Source organism: Phocoena sinus, chromosome 7 (genome assembly GCF_008692025.1).
Source record: "Phocoena sinus isolate mPhoSin1 chromosome 7, mPhoSin1.pri, whole genome shotgun sequence".
Classification (NCBI taxonomy): Eukaryota; Metazoa; Chordata; class Mammalia; order Artiodactyla; family Phocoenidae; genus Phocoena; species Phocoena sinus.
This window is the reverse complement of record NC_045769.1, coordinates 35,924,379-35,946,394: the sequence shown is the minus strand read 5'-3', so window position 1 is coordinate 35,946,394 and position 22,016 is coordinate 35,924,379. Positions and strand designations below refer to the sequence as shown.

At 39.7% G+C, this 22,016-nt stretch overlaps 1 protein-coding gene across 3 annotated transcripts in view; it reads right to left on the bottom strand.

The window, feature by feature from the left end:
* Window positions 1–20,513, bottom strand: part of FTCDNL1 (formiminotransferase cyclodeaminase N-terminal like) — a 46,096-nt gene extending 25,583 nt beyond the window's left edge. For 2 of the 3 annotated variants that reach the window (XM_032638554.1, XM_032638555.1), the window contains exons 1-4: window positions 20,429–20,477; window positions 18,177–18,303; window positions 15,426–15,521; window positions 13,729–13,881 (exon numbers count right to left, since the gene is read on the bottom strand). In XM_032638554.1, coding sequence (XP_032494445.1) covers window positions 13,729–13,881; window positions 15,426–15,521; window positions 18,177–18,291 — 364 coding nt within the window. In that variant the 5' untranslated portion in view covers window positions 18,292–18,303; window positions 20,429–20,477. Of the gene's footprint in view, window positions 1–13,728; window positions 13,882–15,425; window positions 15,522–18,176; window positions 18,304–20,428 lie in introns of all 3 variants that reach the window. The other variant, XM_032638553.1, reaches the window with a different exon arrangement.
* Window positions 20,514–22,016: the final 1,503 nt, after the last annotated feature.

Sequence of the window (22,016 nt, the reverse complement as noted above, 5' to 3'; positions counted from 1 at the left end):
TATATAACTGAAGCACTTTGCTGTACACCTGAAACTAACACAACACTGTAAATCAGCTATACTTCAATAAAAAAATTAAATTAAATTAAAAAATTTAAAATGTATAGTACAATAGCATTTATACTACAAACACGTACAAGAAATACTATATTGGATTTATGAGTATATACATAGGTATAAATAAAAGCATGGGGGAAATTCTGGATTGAGTGTGAGCATACGATACCATAACTCAGAAGGGGTGGTTCAGGGAACCAGGAATATAGTTGGTGGCCAGAGGTGAACTTTAACCTTACCTGTAATGTTTGAAATTCTGAAAAAGAGAATTAATAAAAAGTTCCAGGCAAGGTCTGGCAAATAAACAGTTGTGAGGATCCTTTGTTCTGCTGCTGTCTAGATGGAAAACTATGAGTAAGTTTCTTAATATTTCTAGGTCTGTTTTCTAGCTATAGAATGAAAAAATTGGACCTATCCTCTATCCTTATCAAAAACATAAGAATTATGTGCCCCCAAACCCTTAGTAAACCACACAATTTCATGGAGATATAGGTATCCATAAAAATATGGTATATTAGTAGTCTGGGACATATTTTACACATATGTCTTCCTTCCTTCCTTCCTCTCTCCCTCCCTCCCTCCCTCCCTCCCTCCCTTCCTTTCTTTCTATTTTTTTTTTTGGCTGCACTGCATGGCTTGTGGGATCTCAGTTCCCCGACCAGGGACTGAACCCAGGCCACAGCAGTGAAAGCCCAGAATCCCAACCATCAGGCCACCAGGGAACTGCCCCACACATATGTCTTTATATCCAAGAATCCAAGAATCTTACTATTTCCTTGTATATAACATATACTTTCATGGAGATGTGTATACAAAGAGCTTGTTATTCCTTTGCAGGGAATATGCTGATATAATTACCACTCTGTGAGGACACGATATTGTTTGTTTAAAGAATTACACTTTCTTGAGTGACCTCACATATGTAACTTACACTGTATCCAGTCACTTATTTTATTCTGTCCTATGGTGCTCTCTCCTGTTTCAGGTACAGATTTTATGGTCCAGCTTTCTTGGGGGAAGGAACTCTATTATACTTCTCCTATAGTCACCATAGCATTTACTATGGTAAACGGAAACATAACAGGCACTCCAACACTGTTTGGATGTTCACAAATACCTCTCCATTTATCTTCATAACAGTTCTCTGAAATATGTGCTGAATACCATTTTGCAAATGAAGAACTGATATGCAAGAAGCTGTCTGCTCTAGGACTTAGAATTTTAGAGCTGAAAGCACTTCAGAGATCTCCTGCCCAAGTGGTTTTCAAACATCTTGTCGCACAATCCCTTTCCTCGAAAGGTGACTTTATTTGGGATCTTGATAACATAAAACAGAGAAGAGAGATCCACTCTCTTTATGGGGAGGGGAATAGCTTGGGTCCCCACTGCTCAGCAACCCTCTCCATAAGGCCACAGAGAATCACTAAAAATAGTGACAGCTCTTTACTGGTGGGAGGTAGGGGACCAGGGGCTTTACATGTGGGCATTATTTTCTATAACCATCCTGACAGGATGATATTATTCCCCATTGTATAGATACAAAACCAAAAAGACTATAAAAGAGACTAAACAATTTTCCTAAAGTCAGCTAGCAAATAAGTAGGAGACCTGGGGTTTGAACTCAGCTTTGTTCAGCTGCAAAATTCTTGTTCTGTCCACTTACCGTTTGGCTTCCCTGTCTAGCCATTCAATGTAATGTAACTGTTTAGATCACACTGATCAAAAACTTATGGGCAGGGCTTCCCTGGTGGCACAGTGGTTGAGAGTCCACCTGCCGATGCAGGGGACACGGGTTTGTGCCCCAGTCTGGGAAGATCCCACATGCCGCAGAGCAGCTGGGCCCGTCAGCCATGGCCACTGAGCCTGCACGTCCGGAGCCTTGCTCCACAACGGGAGAGGCCACAACAGTGAGAGGCCCATGTACCGCAAAAAAACAAACAAACAAACACACAAAAAAACTATGGGCATGTGCATATATATATATATATATATATATATATATATATATATATATACACACACACACATACATACACATGTGTAAAGGGTGGGGGCATTGGAATTGGCCTGTCGCTTCCATATAGTGCACCCTCTTTGTAAGGACTTCTCATTCTCCTTCAGGGGGGATATCAAGAAGCTGGGACTACCCCAAAGAGTAGTTCAGATGGGACATGACTAAGCTTTGGGGATGGTCAGGAATCCTTCTGCTGGCCAATGTATCAGCGATGTGTAAACAGCCTTCAGTATAAAGCCCACTCCCCACAGCAAGGAAGAGTTAAGGTGGCGCTTCCATCCAACTACAGCTCTCCAAATGCCAAACAACTAGTTCACATGAGGTAGCCTGGTCTCCTTGTATGTGTTCGGCTCCCCTATATCCTCCATCTTCCTGGCCACTGGCCACTGACACCACTCAACCACCTCTTAGTAGTCTCAAGCCTAGCCCTAATTCTTGCCGCTTGCCCCCAAAACAGATCAAATCCTCCCACCCCCCTGCCCACAATCCCTCTCCTTTTTACCACCTCTCAGGGGATGCTCATTTCCACGTACCCATGCCCACCACATTAAATCTCCTTTTGAAGGAAAAGGCTTCCTGCCCACTACTGATGTTTCCTTCCACATGGAGAGAGTCCTGCTGGTCTTGCTGGCTGTTATGAGTTAAACTGTGCCCCGTGAAAAAATTCATCTGCTGAATTCACAGCCGCCAGGACATGAGAATGTGACCTTATTTGGGAATAGGGTCATTGCAGATATAATTAGTTAACACGAGGTCATATACTGGAATGGAGTGGGGCCCTAATCCAATATGACTGGTGTCCTCATAAAAAGGGGAAATCTGGACACAGACAATATACAGGGAGAATGCCATGTGAACATGAAGAGGGCCATCCACAAGCCAAAATGGAACAGATCCTTCCCTCACAGCACTCAGAAAAAACCAACCCTGCCGACACCCTGATCTCGGACTTCTAGCCTCCAGAACTGTGAAACAATAAATTTCTGTTGTTTAAACCACCCAGTCTGAGGCACTTCTGTTACTGCAGCCTTAGAAAATTAAAACATTGGCCTTGCTTCCTTCCAACATCCATTCCCTGATGGGGAGTTTGGGAGAGAAGCTGGGTTTGCATAGGCCTACTCCCCTCTCCCCTCTTCCTTCTTAGGAGCTAGCTGTCAGCAGGAAACATACATTCCGCTCCACCCCCTCCTTGCCATTAGCTTGCCAGGGTCGGGCCTGTGCTGTCTAGTGCTGCCTGTTACTGGCTGCATGAGTCTGTCTAATTCTCCAGGTGGGGAAGCCTAGCTGTCATTTTAGTTTTAACAGTAGTAAAGTTAGTATTTCCACTTCTCATCTGCCTTTCTCTACTGTCGAATTGGTTCAAGATTTGGGAAAGGAAGAAGTGTACTATTTGTAATGCTCTCCTCCCAAACCCCACCCTGAGTCCTCATCTTCCTGGGAGCAGGGAGTGAGGTGGCCTTCCTTCTTTCTCTATTCTATTGCGATGGAATAAACTTTGTAACCTGCTTTTCCAAGCCCTCTCCTTTTGGTTGTCAAAAATTCAAACATGAACACTGACTGTTACTTCTTCATTCTCACTATAACAATTCTATACCCCTCAAGGTAGCAAATAACTCAAGACTGTCCAGGAAACAGTCACGCATAAGCTATGGGGGAAAGAGAGGCACAACAATTATCATCTTGAGATATTATCCTACTATGTATTTCTTGGTTAATTAAAATTGGAGAGTGAGTTATTTCATATATGCAATTTTGAGTCACACAATAAATGAGAACCTAATTAATAATAATGCTATAATCATTATAATAGCACATCATGATAACCATGTGTTGGGGTCTCCTGGGTCTCCTGAGAAGCACACCCTTACTTGCCCGCTGGAGACCAGGTGGTGGGCGCATGAGGGTGTGCAGAGACTTGGGTTGATGCACTTAATCTTATAGGTCCATCAAAGCCACTAGCATGACTACATTATTTCCTTAGAATTTTCTGATCCTAGTGGTCTTGACACTGGAAGTCACTGTATATGCTAGGAAGGAGAGATGGAAAGGAAAAGGAATTCAGGAAAAGCGTAGCCAAGGTTAGGAGTCTGGGCTGAAAAAGTTAGCATCCTATCAATCATATGCTATAAATCCCCATTCTCTAAAACACCATTAGCAATAACATAAATTTAATCTCTGGGCGCCATATATATATATATATATATATATATATATATATATATATATATACTGAAAATCAGAAAACTTAGAACCCCTAAACTTTTAACATCTCCCACAGTGACCCATAGCTTGATCCTGAGTATTCTAGGAGACCCTTTCCCTAGGTGAAGTGGTTGGGGGGGGGGGTCTCCCAGTTTTAAACTATAGACTTATAGACTGGGGAAGAATTACAAGAAGTGTACAGTCAGACGGCAAAGGTTTCATGCACTCCACCTACTCATCCCAATGAGAAAATTCTTATGGTACATTTATTCCTGTCAAAATGTTCAATAAAGTCTATTCAGTATATACCAAGAGTAAAACAGGGAAGAAGGGAAAGCCAATACGAGGGTGTGTTATCAAGCTAGTCATCGCTACGAGCAACTGGGGCTTGGTCTTGCTGGAATGGGCCTTAGAATTGTCTGTCTACCAGCTCAGGTCTCCCACTGGCCAAGGGGTGCCTGTGGGGTATTGATTTACTTGGACTTCAGGTTGCTGCAGAGCCAAAGTGAGAGAAAGAGAGCAGCTTTTTCAAGTATGGATGTGTGCATCAGTAATTGCTGGTCATGGAAGAATAGGTTAGTTTATCCTAGTTCTCTCATTTGGTCTTTTCCTTTCTCATTAGTAGCTCTGTTTTACAGTGGTTGATATTATCCTGTTGCATTTATTAAGCTTGTAGCAATAGGCATTTATGAACACCTGGTAACTCTCCTTCATAGATAGAATGCACTTAAGTTGCTGGAAATCAGTTTTGATATTTTATGTACTTTCCCAATGCGCAATCCCTTTTTTTTTTTCAGCTTTTTATATGGTGGCAGTATCCTATAATTGTCAAAGTAAATGCTATGTCTTAAACTATGTTAACATATGCTTGTAAAATCAACCATTGCTTTTATGCTATGGCAATGAAGGTAGTACTCATGGTAGAGAGAACTATATCAGAACCCAACATCTAAACTGACTAATCTCAACAAAAATCCAAGGCTGTTTTATGAGACAATCTCCATAGCAACTGGAGAATCAGAGTAGAAAATTCTTGAAGTGAAAAGTTGTTCCTGATTTGCCAGATCAGCCCATGTTTTGACAATCCGTAATAAGGTAATCGAAGGGTCTTAAGACTATCACACAAGTGTTGATGTTGTGTGAATCTGTCATGGCACATGTCCTCCAAGCCATGAAAATACTCAAAAAATCATCTAACAAGGCTGATAATTCTAATCAAATTCATTAATGTTGTATCTATTTTAAGATAAATCCAAAAAAACTCAATCATGTAAGAGCTAAATCTTTACTTATGTAACTTACTTAACTAGCATTTTATCTTTCCAATATCCTAAATAATGTTAATTTATAACGCATTATATAAACCTTATTTCATTTGATTAATGACATAAAACAAACAGCAAGTTTCCATATGATTTACAAATTTTATAGCTATGGTCCAGACTTTTAAAGCTGAATATTATGGGGCTTCCCTGGTGGCGCAGTGGTTGAGAGTCCGCCTGCCAATGCAGGGGACACGGGTTCGTGCCCCGGTCCGGGAAGATCCCACATGCCGCAGAGCGGCTGGGCCCGTGAGCCATGGCCGCTAAGCCTGCGCGTCCGGAGCCTGTGCTCCGCAACGGGAGAGGCCACAACAGTGAGAGGCCCGCGTACCGCCAAAAAAAAAAAAAAAAAAAAAAAAAAAAAATTATTCACTGACACTGTATTCATGAGACATGACCAGGACATTATTTAGAATAAAAAAATAAAATGAACATTCAGAGAGTAAAAGCACTTGGAAACTAATATAGAGGAAATGAAAAACTTATTGAAGGCTTGGGATATAAAGTAGAGGAAATTTGTAAGAAATTATTATAAAAATATAAAGTGATTTTAAAAAAGAGAAAGTAAGTGTAGAGAACCAATACAAGACTTCCAATATTCAAATATGGAGCTTCCAGAAAGAATTGAGAAAATGGAAGAAATATCAATGGTAACCTAAGCTTGCACCTAAAGCAATTAGAGAAAGAAGAACAAAAAACCCCAAAGTTAGCAGAAGGAAAGAAATCATAAAGATCAGATCAGAAATAAATAAAAAAGAAATGAAGGAAACAATAGCAAAGATCAATAAAATTAAAAGCTGGTTCTTTGATAAGATATACAAGACTGATAAACCATTAGCCAGACTCATCAAGAAAAAGAGGGAAAAAAAAAAAAAGAAAAAGAGGGAAAAGACTCAAATCAATAAAATTAGAAATGAAAAAAGAGAAGTAACAACTGACACTGCAGAAATACAAAGGATCATGAGAGATTACTACAAGCAAGTATATGTCAATAAAATGGACAACCTGGAAGAAATGGACAAATTCTTAGAAAAGCACAACCTTCCGAGACTGAACCAGGAAGAAATAGAAAATATAAACAGACCAATCACAAGCACTGAAATTGAGACTGTAATTAAAAGTCTTCCAACAAACAAAAGTCCAGGACCAGATGGCTTCACAGGCGAATTCTATCAAACATTTAGAGAAGAGCTAGCACCTATCCTTCTCAAACTCTTCCAAAATATAGCAGAGGGAGGAGCACTCCCAAACTCATCCTATGAGGCCACCATCACCCTGATACCAAAACCAGAACAGATATTGCAAAGAAAGAAAACTACAGGCCAATATCACTGATGAACATAGATGCAAAAATCCTCAACCAAATACTAGCAAACAGAATCCAACGGCACATTAAAAGGATCATACACCATGATCAAGTGGGGTTTATCCCAGGAATGCAAGGATTCTTCAATATATGCAAATCAATCAATGTGATACACCATATTAACAAACTGAAGGAGAAAAATGATATGTTCATATCAACAGATGCAGAAAAAGCTTCTGACAAAATTCAACACCAACTTATGATAAAAACCCTCCAGAAAGTAGGCATAGAGGGAACTTACCTCAACATAATAAAGGCCATATATGACGAAACCCACAGCCAACATTGTTCTCAATGGTGAAAAACTGAAACCATTTCCTCTAAGATCAGGAGCAAGACAACGCTGTCCACTCTCACCACTATTATTCAACATAGTTTTGGAAGTTTTAGCCACGGCAATCAGAGAAGTAAAAGAAAGAAAAGGAATCCAAATTGGAAAAGAAGTAAAACTGTCACTGTTTGCAGGTGACATGATACTATACATAGAGAATCCTAAAGATGCTACCAGAAAACTACTAGAGCTAAACAATGAATTTCGTAACGTAGCAGGATACAAAATTAATGTGCAGAAATCTCTTGCATTCCTATACACTAATGATGAAAAATCTGAAAGAGAAATTAAGGAAACACATTTACCACTGCAACAAAAAGAATAAAATACCTAGGAGTAAACCTACCTAAGGAGACAAAAGACCTGTATAAGACACTGATGAAAGAAATTAAAGATGATATAAACAGATGGAGAGTTATACCATGTTCTTGGATTGGAAGAATCAACATTGTGAAAATGACTAAACTACCCAAAGCAGTCTACAGATTCAATGCAATCCCTACCAAACTACGAATGGCATTTTTCACACAGTTTGTATGGAAACACAAAAGACCTCGAATAGCCAAAGCAATCTTGAGAAAGAAAAACAGAGCTGGAGGAATCAGGTTCCCAGACTTCATACTATACTGCAAAGCTACAGTAATCAAAACAGGATGGTACTGGCACAAAAACAGAAATATAGATCAATGGAACAGGATAGAAAGCCCAGAGATAAACCCACACACATATGATTGCCTTATTTTTGATAAAGGAGGCAAGAGTATACAATGGAGAAAAGACAGCCTCTTCAATAAGTTGTGCCAGGAAAACTGGACACCTACATATAAAAGAATGAAATTAGAACACTCCCTAACACCATACATAAATAGAAACTCAAAATGGATTAAAGACCTAAATGTAAGGCCAGACACTATCAAACTCTTAGAGGAAAACATAGGCAGAACACTCTCTGACATAAATCACAGCAAGATCCTTTTGGATCCACCTCCTAGAGAAATGGAAATAAAAACAAAAATAAACAAATGGGACCTAATGAAACTTAAAAGCTTTTGCACAGCAAAAGAAACCATAAACAAGATGAAAAGACAACCCTCAGAATGGGAGAAAATTTTTGCAAATGAAGCAACTGACAAAGGATTCATCTCCAAAATTTACGAGCAGTTCATGCAGCTCAATATCCTAAAAACAAACAACCCAATCCAAAAATGGGCAGAAGACCTAAATAGACATTTCTCCAAATAAGATATACAGATTGACAACAAACACATGAAAGGATGCTCAACATCACTAATCATTAGAGAAATGCAAACCAAAATTACAATGAGGTATCACCTCACACCAGTTAGAATGGGCATCATCAGAAAATCTACAAACAACAAATGCTGGAGAGGGTTTGCACTGTTGGTGGGAATGTAAACTGATAGAGCCACTATGGAGAACAGTATGGAGGTTCCTCAAAAAACTAAAAATAGGACTACCATACGACCCAGCAATCCCACTACTGGGCATATACCCTGAGAAAACCATAATTCAGAAAGAGTCATGTACCACAATGTTCACTGAAGCTCTATTTACAACAGCCAGGACATGGAAGCAACCTAAGTGTCCATCATCAGATGAATGGATAAAGAAGATGTGGCACATATATACAATGGAATATTACTCAGCCATAAAAAGAAACAAAACTGAGTTATTTGTAGTGAAGTGGATGGACCTAGAGACTGTCATGCAGAGTGAAGTAAGTCAGAAAGAGAAAAATAAATACCATATGCTAACACATATATATGGAATCTAAAAAAAAAAAAAAATTGTTCTGAAGAACCTAGGGGCAGGACAGGAATAAAGAGGCAGACGTAGAGAATGGACTTGAGGACACAAGGAGGGGGAAGAGTAAGCTGGGACAAAGTGAGAAAGTGGCATGGACTTATATATACACTACCAAATGTAAAATAGCTAGCTAGTGGGAAGCAGCCGCATAGCACAGGGAGATCAGCTTGGTGCTTTGTGACCACCTAGAAAGGTGGGATAGGGAGGGTGGGAGGGAGATGCAAGAGGGAGGAGAAATGGGGATATATGTATATGTATAGCTGCTTCACTTTGTTATAAAGCAGAAACTAACACACCATTTTAAAGCAATTATACTCCAATAAAGATGTTTAAAAAAATGAAATATCAATGGAATAACTCAAGAGAACTTCCAGCACTGGGGGACAAGTTTCAAGAATTCAAAGGGCCTACCAGTTATCCAGCATAATGAATGAAAACAGACGTATACAAAGGCACATCACAGAAATTCCAGAACACTAGGAACAAAGTGAAGATCTTACAAGCTTCCAGTGAGAAGTGACAGGTCACATACAAAGATCAGGAATCATAATGCTTCAAAAGTCTCAACAGCAACATGGAAATGAGAATTGATACAACATCATCAAAATAAAGGAAAATTATTTCTAACCTATTATTCTATACCTAGCTAAACTAAAAGTTAAGTGTGAAGGTAGAATAATGGCATTTTCAGACATGTAAGTTCTCAAAAATGTACTCTCCCTGCCCCCACCCCACTTTTTTTTGGAAAGCTAGTAGGGGATATGTTCCACCAAAACAAGGACATAGAAGAAGGGGGAAAAAAAGAGAAGATATGGGATTCAGGAACCAGGGGATCCAAAATAGAGAAAGATGAAGGGAACACCCAGGAAAAAAGTAATGGGAGATGCCATGATGACAGTCATCCTCAACAAATTGAGAGTAAATCGTCCTAACTGAACCAGATCAGAGAGTTCTAGAAGAAAGTTGGGGTTTTTTTTGGCCACACTGTGTGGCTTGTGGGATCTTAGTTACCCAACTAGGGATCGAACCCAGGCCCTCAGCAGTGAGATCGCAGAGTCCTAACCACTGGACCACCAGGGAATTCCCCTAAAAGATAGGTTTTTTTTAAGAAGATGAAATTTATAGAACAGTCAATACATGGTGTGTTCTATCTGAATGCATGGAGAGATGTCATTAGTGACAGAGTGTGGGGTTAAACCAGTGGTAAGTATATAAAAAAGTAAGCAAACAATCAAAAAGATAATGATCAATTGCAGCAAAAAGAAAAAGTTGTAGAGAAGGGTAAAATAATAACATTCTAAATGCTTCATTATAAATAATGTTTACACAGTTATAATAATGTGACCACTAAATACTGTTCCAAGATATAACTATATGGTGAGGAGGGAGAATTCGGAAGTAAGTGGGAAATGTGTGTGTGTGTGTGTGTGTGTGTGTGTGCGCGCTGGGGGTGAGAGGTGGGTGAAAGGAAGCTAAATTCTCATCTTTTGCAGTGAGAAGTCAACAGCTAATGCCTAAAACTTAAAAAAACAAGAAGTACCAATACAGGTATGATATTCAGATATCTGGATTTGAATCCTAAATAATAAAAGAGTTGAAAGTACTTGGCTCAGGGGAGAAGGAAACTGAAGTGTATACAGAGTGAGGAGGAAAGGCAAGTTACGTAGGTCTAGAGTTTGGGGAACAAACCCTGTAAATTTGACTTTTAACCATGTTCATGTATCATTTTGATAACAACAAAAAGAAGCAAAGAGAGGAACGGAAGGAGGAAAGAAGGGAGAGAGAAAAGGATGGAATGGAGAAGGGAAAAAGGGAGGAGGAGAAAAATTTTAGAGACATAATACAGATAAAAATGAAATGGAGCCTAATAGATCAAATGTGGTTTTATAGAAAATGAAAACCAAAGTCCAAAACATTTTTTTTTAATTATAAGCTTTAAATAAATATAGACTAGATCTATGTGTCACCTTTTTTTACATGGCAGCATCTGTAAGTGAAGACACTTTCATACCACTGCTCATACCCCAACCTCCTATGGAGTCTCCCCATTCTCTCCATTCTCTATTATCTTAGGCCACCATCACCTTTCCAGACTGATCTACCTGCTCCTTGTCCATTCTCTATCATACAAACAAAGTTATCTTTCTAATGTTCAAAGCCAATCATAGACTTTCTTTCTTAAAACTCTTCCAACAGTTTCCACTGCGTTTAGGATAAAGTGTGAACCTTAACCTGGCATATAAGACTTCATGACCTCGCCTCTGATTACCTCTGGAGCTTCATTTCTTAACCTTCCCACCCCACCCCATCTGTAAGTTTCAGCCAGCAACACTGCAGTCCTTTCAGGTCCTCAAGCCCAGGCTGCTTCCACCTCTAGGACTCTGCATTGCTGTGCCCTTTATTCTAGAAGTTCTTAAACTAAAATTATATGCAAAATTATGAGTGTATCTATGTATGTATACACAAGTGCACATCATAAAAACTTACAAGTGATTTTGACATTATTTATAAGTCCCCTGAACATCAACTTTGGACCTCACTTTAAGAATCCCTTGCTTAAGGAATAAGCAAGCTTCCAGCTGCTATCAAAAAGCTCTAAAATAGGGTTCCCCTGGTGGCGCAGTGGTTAAGAATCTGCCTGCCAATGCAGGGGACACAGGTTCGAGCCCTGGTCTGGGAAGATCCCACATGACGCGGAGCAACTGGGCCCGTGAGCCACAACTACTGAGCCTGCGCGTCTGGAGCTTGTGCTCCGCAACAAGAGAGGCTGCGACAGTGAGAGGTCCGCGCACCGCGATGAAGAGTGGCCCCCACTTGCCACAACTAGAGAAAGCCCTCGCACAGAAACGAAGACCTAACACAGCCAAAAATAAATAAATAATTTTTTTTAAAAAAAAAGCTCTAAAATATATATTCTCCAGAATTTTTGCATATAAAACATACATGAATTACACATGTCAATATCAACTATCTTCTATGTCACTGGAATGTTCTCCATTGCTCTTCCTCCCAAAGAAAGTTAGTTAAATTATTATTTTAACATGGTTTCCCTGACAAGGGGTTACTCTAGTGAAAAACATCCTGTCACTGTTCTGAAAACAGTGAGATCCTAGAACATGAATACTTCTGCCTCATACGAATGCCTAAGCATGCTGTTACCAAAAAAACAACAAAAAAAAAACAAACAAAAAAAAATTGGGTGATATTAGATGAACAGCTGTGTAGAAAGGAGAATGTAAAAATAAAAACTGCATGTTGGAGCATCAAAATAGTAACCATGTACAGTATATGACTGGTTTTAATCAGATGAAGATTGAAGCTATTACATTTCAAATCGAATGTTATAAATTAGTTCAAGAATGCAGCTGAGCTCTCATTTAATTAGAAATGTCCATGTTTAAATCATGAGGTACAGTAGCTGCCAATGAAGCAAAAGGGCAAAGGAAGGGAGAAATACTGTGTCCAGACCCTCCTGTTGTCAACTGTCTCTTACTCTGGCCAAACATCTGGGGTGGACTAGTCCTGATGTAATGAAGAACTTCATGTACTAGCTAATTTGAGATTTAATGTAATTGAACATAATTTTTTTGAAGACATTAAAATCATTATTCTGGTCTGGACAATTCTGAACTCTTCATTTTTGTGTGAAATGCATTTTCCCCCATGCTGAATTTGAACTCTTTCTTAGATGAAAAGTAAAGCAAATTTTGGGCCATGATTTCTCTGGGAAATAATCCATCGATTGTCAGTCAGGTCATGTTAAAATGCAACACATGGAATGAGATACACCTTTGGAAACAAGTCTCATTTCATATTTCTAGCGCTTGATGGAGCTCAGCTAGAGTCCAAATCTACATCCCAAATGTTAGACATTTCCCTATTACCTAAAAGTGAGGCACCACCACAGAGGATTTCTGAGGTCATACAGAGAAGTTTGCAGTCATCCTAAGGCGGACTTTTCCCCAAAGGTTATAAGTCTCTGCATCTCATAATTAACCAGCTAGACAGTCCAGGCAAAAGGTCTTTCTTTTCTCCCAATTTGCTTAATTCAAAAACACCTCAAGTGACATAGCTCAAATTTTCCAAATTAAACTTGCCCATGGGGCTGAAATCAAGCATGTGACAGTTCAGTTCTAAAGAAAACCTTAAAGAGCGTTGTGCACAAGGAAAAAAGAAAAAAAAAATCAGAGGAAAAAGGGGTAGGAGTTAACATTTAAGTGGGTTTTCAACCTCATCATTACTCCTGCTCAAGAAAATAGGACAAAGATGGGTGAAACACACCATCGTCCTGCCCCGAAGAGTCTAAAGAACTCATTAGAGACTACTGCTGTCTCCTCATGGTCTATCGTGAATTTGCAAGGGTCACAATGGTTGATTTGCTGCATCCTACAGCATTTAGTGTTCCACAGCGTCATGGGGTAGAAAGTGGAAGGATGAGTTACAGCGACACAGTGTGCCACTGCAACCCATGGAAGCTTACTGTTGATACAATTCTTCAAGGTTGACTTTTCCCAGGGAACTGAGGAGTGATTATATTGTCACAAGCTATTCTGACTTGTAAAAATGGTTTCCATTAAGGAATAACACACTACCCCAAACTTTCTCTTACTTCTGGCCACAGCTCCACACTCTTCCACTCCAACACCAGAGAGAGGGTAAATGGGAATCAGGTCCACTGCTCCCAGGCAAGGATGGATCCCCTCTTGAACCTCCATATCAATTGACTGGAAGGCCTCCAGGCAGGCAGCCAGAATGGAATTGCCTTAAAAAAAAAAAAAAAAATTAAACTTTCAATCTCATCTAAAGAAGTAGCTATATTTATTATTGCCCCACCAGTTGTTTTTCTGTAATATGTATAGAAGATTGTTTATCCATCCAAAATAAAGAAAAATGAAAGACCCAACATTTCCCCTCTCCCCACCTCCCAAGTGTCACAAAGTTTCACATTTCTTCTAACTCCTTACTCCCCAAAGTGGAGGAAGTATACAAAGTTTATCAGTCTTAAGAAACTTTGTATTGTATTTTTTTTTACAATTGGTTACTTTAAATTTTTTCAATTTTATCAGATTAATCTGATAAAATTCCTTGTTATTTTCAGAATATTTTATGAATTTATAATAAAATATACACACAAACATAAATTTTTAAAAGCATAAGTATTTTAGTTCTGCTCTTATAATTAGATTTTTCATTAAATTATTCTATCTAAATACATATTATAGACACATCAGAGTGTTATGTTATTACTCTGAGTTTTTATTTGCAGTGCAGTATGACCATTTGGCAAGAGAGCTAAACAATAAGGAAGATAATCGGTCCTATATCTGCTGGGAACTATCCATCAGCTCTTTGTTTTCCAAACAAATATACCTTTTGAAAAAAGACAATCTGCTAAGTTGAAGTCAAGTTTATTTGAAAGTATTTTAGGACTTCCCTGGTGGCGCAGTGGTAAAGAATCCGCCTGCCAATGCAGCGGACACAGGTTTGAGGCCTGGTCCGGGAAGATCCTACATGCCGTGGAGCAACTAAGCCTGTGAGCCACAGCTACTGAGCCTGTGCTCTAGAGCCCACGAGCCATAACTACTGAAGCCCGCACACCTAGAGCCGGTGCTCCCCAACAAGAGAAGCCACCACAATGAGAAGCCTGCACACCACAACAAAGAGTAGCCCCCGCTCTCAGCAACTAAAGAAAATGCACGCACAGCAACCAGGACCCAACGCAACCAAAAATAAATAAATTAATTAATTTTTTTTAAAAAAGAAAATATTTTAAACCCTTTACCAAGCAATACTAAAATAATACAGGTTTTTGTTTAAACAATTATGAAACTTCAAATTCAAGTTGTCCCACTAAACCTTACAACAGAAGACTTGAAACCCATTTCATTTCACCCAGTGGACCAACTCACGATGTCAGGCTCCCAACCTAAAACACAACTGCTTAGCATGTTTCATTCCATGTCAACTTATCAGTGAAATCAAGGCTGACTTCAACACTATTACTTCACAGGTTAAAACATGAAGATATTTTTCTTAACCACAAAGGATATGTGATCATCTTCAAGGAAAGAATGTTATTAAATATTGGACCCCCAAGGTTCATTTTAATGAAGAGGAAATGGGAAATGTTTGAGAGGTACATGTTCACAAAAATGATGAAATGCAGTTTTGAGGTAGACTCCCTATGTAATGGAGGGGAGTATCCAGATTAACACAGGTAATCAGTGATTAAAGAGCATTCAGGTGTACCTGAAGCTCACCCTTCGCCAAAAGACATATGTAAAAAAATAGAAACTGAAATCTTACCTAACTCATCAACAGAAGCTGCTATTGTAATGACTGATCTGTTGTACCCTTGATCAGAAAATACGTTGAGCACTGATACCTCAGGATGTTTCTGTCCTATAAAGAAAGCAACACATCAATGCAATAATTTTTTTCTGTGATGAAATCTTAATACTTTATTTCCTCTGATATAATTAAATAGAAATAGTTTAAGAGAAAAATTCTGGGGGGTGACCTCTGAAGGGACACTGACTAATCATGAAATTTGTAGACGGTAACATCCACTTCTTACAGTGCTTCCTATACAAGCAGATGGCTCAGCTCAGATACGAGGCTTTGGTGTCTATGAGAGAACTTTTCTGGCACTTGCTTCTGAACTTGCCAGAGTTCTCTTAACTCAGTCTAAGACAGTAGCTCTTCTTTCAATCGCCAAATCATATCACTCTAAATTCTGTTCCTTATCAATCTCATCTTCTAGGCCCTGTCAATTTTTCCTTCCAAACCCAGAAATCAAAATCTAACATCTGGAAAAACTAGGATAGGCCAATTAGTGCCTGGAGCAGAGGTTTCTGGGATACATGCACCTGCCTATTAGAAACTGTTGTGACTCCACCATCTCCTTTTCAAAGGACACCAACAGCCTTCAGATGTTAATGACTTCCAGCCTTCAGCAGCTTGTGACTCACTTGAATGTGTAACCTGAAGGAGAAAGCTGCCATACCCTTGTATGGCAACCACACATAACCCTCTAGTTATTTTTGAAGTTTACAAGCCTGGTTCAGGCTCCTTAAAAGTTCTTCGTATGCCTACAAAAGCAAATTCAGAGTGGAGGACAAAAGTTTTCAGACGGTAATTAAACCTTTCACTATGCCATGATATCTTTGTCGCCCTGTCCCCTGGCAGCTTAACAATTAATCTTTTCAGAGGAGAGGAAAAATAAGTTACACGCAGCAACTACAGAGCTTACAGCAGCCCCGCACTATTAATTTTAATAACATGAAAAGATAAACTTATGTCACTCACTCATAGCCAAATGAGAATCTACAGAGACCTGCCCTGGTATAGGTCTAAAATTTATAATTCAGCTTTCTTTCCATAAGACCTTTTAGGTCATTTAAATGTTTTCACATTGCTTAATTGGAAAAAATATAGATGATATAGTTTTATTCCACTCACTTAAAAATAAATGCCTTTAAAGTATTTGTAAAACAGCAGGTCATTTTCTTAACTAGTGCTACCTTCCCTGCATTTTTAAAACTATGAAAGATGGGTAGCAACACGATCATACAACCTCTTTTTATGTATTTTTTTCAACATACCTAAGCTTTTAGAAGAAAAGATTTGATTTGATTTTTTCATTCTAAATCTTCTTCTGAAAAGCTTTTATTCTCAGTTTCATATGATTCAATTGAATCAAATGCTGAAAGAATGAAACACTCCTGAAATTTCTTAAGCATGCATATAGAAAAAAAATTACTGCTGGCAGGAGGAGCTGTCAGTATGAACCTCAGCAGAAGTAAATTGTTTGGTATTTGTAATGCAGTGTAATAGCTATAATTCCGTTTGAGCTGCTGTCACTAATAAGCTGATCAAAACTGTGAGTTGAGACCCAGGCGTCCATCAGTGTGTGGCTTCCACAAATGTCTCTGCCCAGTCACTTAATCACGGAATATGTCTGCACATTCACCCAATCCCACTAGATGTACTATCTGACAATGAGGGGCCCAAGCTGGCTCTTACTGCAAAGAGAATGCAAAAGCACAGCTGCACACTGACTCCAGAGGAGCTTTCTTATTAGAAATTATCAGGAATTTTCACAGACATTTCCAGCTCCCTCAAGGTTGCAAGACAGTAACTTAAATGTGCTCAGTGTTAGCAACGGGCTGGGGGAAAACACTTCTCTCTCATGAAAAGCAATAACCAAATAAAAAATGACAATCAGAAATTAAAATCGACTGTCTCAAATGCTTTAGGGCTGTGACCCTAGCGTTCACCTGTTGCCAAAAAGCTGTTGGTTTCAAATAACAAAGTTAAGTGATTGTAAGTCTGTAAATACACTATGTTCTGTGTATGTGTGAAAGTAAAAACAAATGTCTAGAACTGTATGTCATCACATGAACATTTTAACAAGGGTTAAAAAAAAAGAGAGAGTAGTATGTCTTATAGTAAATACTGGCCCAGGGAGTAAGGAGGCTTGAGTTTCAGTCTTCTGAATTGAATCGCAGAGTAATCATACACACAACACTTAAATGCAACTGCCTAAGAGTCTTTATGCGTAGAAAATGCAGTAGAAATATTAATGCTGCAATGACAGCATGGGCTTTGATGGCAGGAGTGCTTCTGAAGAGGACTTGGTATTTGGTAAGTTTATTTTTTATTTAACCTGCTGAATTAAAAGCATAATATACAATTATGCTCATTCCATTAATGATCATATAAATGGCCCATAAGGGAAACATTAAACCTTTATGTAAATATATCCTCCTCAGGAGCCTGACAATATCCTGAATAATGTGCATTTCAGACACTCTCTCCAATGTGAAGAAATATGCTGGGGATTGTATGCAGGCATTTGGAGAAGAGCATATGTGCACATCTGAGTAAGTCGTCTATCTCAGTATCCTGGAGTCCTGCAGAAGCTATAACAGCCCAAGAACAAGGGGGGAAATTCAGGAAGAAAGAAGAGCGTTCTATAGACATTGTTAGCAGAGTACAAAAATTACTGTATTATCAAAACACTACATATTCACTTCAATTGCCTGTTGTTCCTACCATTTTTTTTAAGAAGAGCCGCTTTCGCTACATTCTCAACAATGTATTTTCTTCTGGCTTCTGAAATGTTTAATAAACAGACAGCCAAACGGAGCCCCAGTCTGGAAGAAGACATGGTAATTTTCTTCTAGAATAGGAGAAAAATAAGCCTTCATTTTGGTTTCTACAGTTCATTCATATTTTCATGTTCATTAAACTTTTTAAAAAAATCATAGCTTTTTCGAAACCAGGCAGTCATAATATGAATATTTCACTATTTCATTCCTCAGTAACACCTAAAGGATAAAATCCTCAGATTGACTCAACCAGGAAACCATGTATATGTGGTCATGCACATATGAACATATGAAGATAGCAACAACACTAGAAAATATCCATCAAGTTACTCAGTCTGAATTCTGTCCTGTGAAACTTCTTCATTAAAGTATGTTACTCCTTTTAAGAATTGTCTTCCACAGTTTAATCCTATTTTCAAAGAGGCATGATACTTTCGTTAAATGAGATTACTGGGGAAATGCAGAAAAGAGAAATGAGGCAGATTACTTAATATGCTGATTCTTACAAAAACTATTCTGACAGAGAGAAAGGGTATCTCTACAGGCCATGCCATGGGCAGTATATGAACTAACAAAAGGGGCTCATTTGGGGGCTTTAAATGACAACTATATGACTAAATTTCTCTTGTACTTTGATCTCCACAGTCCCTTTAACAGCTTAAAATCTTGTTTCACAGGACTCTGTACCTTGAACTGAAAGCTGACATGGACTACTCTGATATGTTACTCAATAATCAGCCAAAAATGTGACTGATTTTGTTGAAAATGGAATGATTCCACACAAGTTTTGGTGGTTGCTTTGATTCTCCTTAGTACTCTAGAATGGCATTTTCAACTAGTTATCTTTCTATACCCCGAATGATACTATGAACTAAAGAAATTTCAATATCTCAAAACAAAAAGAAAATAATTCCCCTTTTTAAGATCAGGTCATCATATTTCAGCCTCTTTTAAATATAGCTAAAAGTGAATGTGGACCTCATGAACTCGATCAGCAAATGTTTGATGAGGGTCATTTTGTGCCACATAATGTTCTCCGTGTGGGGATACTGCAGGGAATGATGTCCAACTCTGAGACACACGTTAAGCTCGTAAGTTTAAGCTAACATGCTGTGGTGCCATTAACAGTGCTCTCCATGCATAAATCCACGGGCTTCTGTTCACTAGGATTGTTCGTTGGCCTGATCACTTTAACCTAAGAGGGGATACAGGGCTTCATGGTTAGTTCAGGTTTTCATATCATGACCATCATCTCATGATTGAAAATTCATAAAAAATACGGTCATTAGGATTTTGTAGACATTAATAACACTGTTGTAATAAAGCAGCTCAGACATCTCGTTTTTATGTAAACAAAAAATTGCTTTACACAAGGGGTGTGGGCGTCTTCTGGCTTTCATTTGTTTTCAGTGTGTTTATGTAGCTTAATTGTCTCATCAGGCACTTTCCCAACATAATTATGCTTTTTAACAAATGGTGTTTATGGCAACCCCTAACAGTGCAAAAGAAAAGATTAGTTTCATCCTCTCATTCCACGTTTTTATTCCCTGTGGACAGCTAAATCACACAAAGATGGTGTTAGAAAAATCCACCTTCACTGCAAAAGCTGAAACTAGGGGCAATATCAAGCTTTTGGCAAGCAGTCAGGCTTGTTAGTAAAAAGAGGAAGTCTTTCTCTCCCTCCGCCTCTAAGAATGTGACCCCGAGCAAGACCCCAAACACTTTGTGGTTTGAGGGAGTGTGATCCTAGGCCTCCCACCACTTCGATCACCTTTGGGATTACTTCCGTCGAGAGACCTAAAACCTGCCTCCCCCGGAGGAACCGGCTGGGCCCCTGAGGAGCTGAGCAGTTCGCGACGGCTCTGCCACATCACCTGTGTCCTGCGCACGCACCACCGCCGGCACTTTTAGGGCGGCAGAGGCTCGCCGAGGAGGCTGTAGTGCGAGGTCTGGGGCAGACACCGTTGCTGGGACCCCCTGCGCGGTCCCGCCCAGGTTCTGGTGTGGGGTGGCCCAGAGCCACGTGGGCCGAAGGGTAACCCGAGGGACTCGCTGAGGGCCCCGGGAGACTCTAGCAGAGGTATCAGCGTCCGCGGGCGGCGGGCCCCGGAGCGAAGGGCGGCCGGCGGCGGCGCTGCCCCAGGCCCGCCTCGAACGTGCGACCACGCTGGCTGCTCCGCGGTTTGGGGGACCCACCTGCTGGCGCGGAGGGCGGCGGGGTAGGACGGCGCCAAACCGGAGTCGCCGCGCGTGACCGGCGCACAGCTTCCGTCGCTGGCCCCGCCTCCCGGGCGCCCGGGCGCGCTCCAGCCCCGCCGCCCGCCGGCTCTGATCTGCAGCTCCTTCCCACCCGACCCCACAGGCCCTGACCGCGTGCCGGCGGCCCGGAGGGCTTAAAGTTCTCTCTAGAAGTGCTTTCCCGCCCCACCTGCTTTAACCTGTAACTCTCCACAATTCTCTCGTAAATGAGTGACTTTTTAAAAGGGCATTAGAATCTAATGATGAGGTCATTACCCACTGATCCTACACCAGCAGGGGGCTCTTTTCTCCGGTTTACGCACAAACGCATCTTTAATAAATTCCCTTCTGAGAAATACTGCCCGCGAGCGATTTCGAATATGATCTGGACCCACCCCAAGACAAAAGCATATACCCATTTACTCTAAGTTACAGCTAGTAGGAACCAGGCATTAAGCATTTCCCTTTTTTTTAGGCCAGTGAACCTTGAGAATACATTTCTCTTCCAAAAAATCAGGACCTGCTTTTTTTTTTTTTTAATGTAACAAGGATTAAATGTCACCATTTTGATCCAATTTCGTTCCTGAAGTGAAATAATCACTAAATAACTACTTTGGCAGAATAAATTAATTTTTAAATCTATTTTTTATTTTCTAATTATACTTTTTAAACACAGATTTGAGGAAATTAACATTTATGTGGACATTTGGTTTCTAGCCTAATGTGGCATAAAAATAAGTAACATAATGAGTGTTAAAAAAAATCAGGTTCATGATGCTTCTCACATCATCATCATTGTACTTAGATGTCACAACAGTATTATGTGCGATTGTGTCAGATCCAGCCTTCTCCATCTCAGAGTGTTGGCAGGTAGGAGGGTTGTTGGCAAGAGGAGGGGTGTTAACCTCAGGATCCTGGATCCATTCCAAGGCTGGTAATTACATTCTGCCAGCCAGAATTCATCCCATAATTTTAATTGGATAAATCCTTTCTGGCCTAAGCTACTGCTATGCCTGTCAAACTGTTGCCACATTTCACCCCAGAGGTGTCTGTGTTTTAGTTGCAAGAATCAGTCCCTTTGAGGTTGGTTTATCAGTTTAAATCCTCAAAATGCTTTGGGACCCTAAGGAATTAAATATATATTTAGGGTTTTTTTCTATTGACTTTGCATAGAAATGCATAAAATAGATTTATACTCATGTTAATGCCTAAAAACCAATACCCATCTAATGTCAGCAGATAATTTTGAGAGCTGTTTAACCAGATCAACATCCCCAACTTTCTCTTCTTTCAAGAAATTTTATTGCCTATAGCTTTAACTTTCAATTTCCAAAAAGTTCTGCAGTATTCAAAGTTTCTTTCCATGGAAGACAATAGAACTGAAGCCCCTGTATTTCACCCTTCCAACAATCCTATGATGAGATGACTTGCTAAAACGAAAGACAGAGTAGTAATATTACACCTAGACTTATCATATCCCTCCAGAGAAAACAGTATGACACCTAGGGGCTTCATGGTTCTAGCTGGAGCACCTGCCAGGACTAAA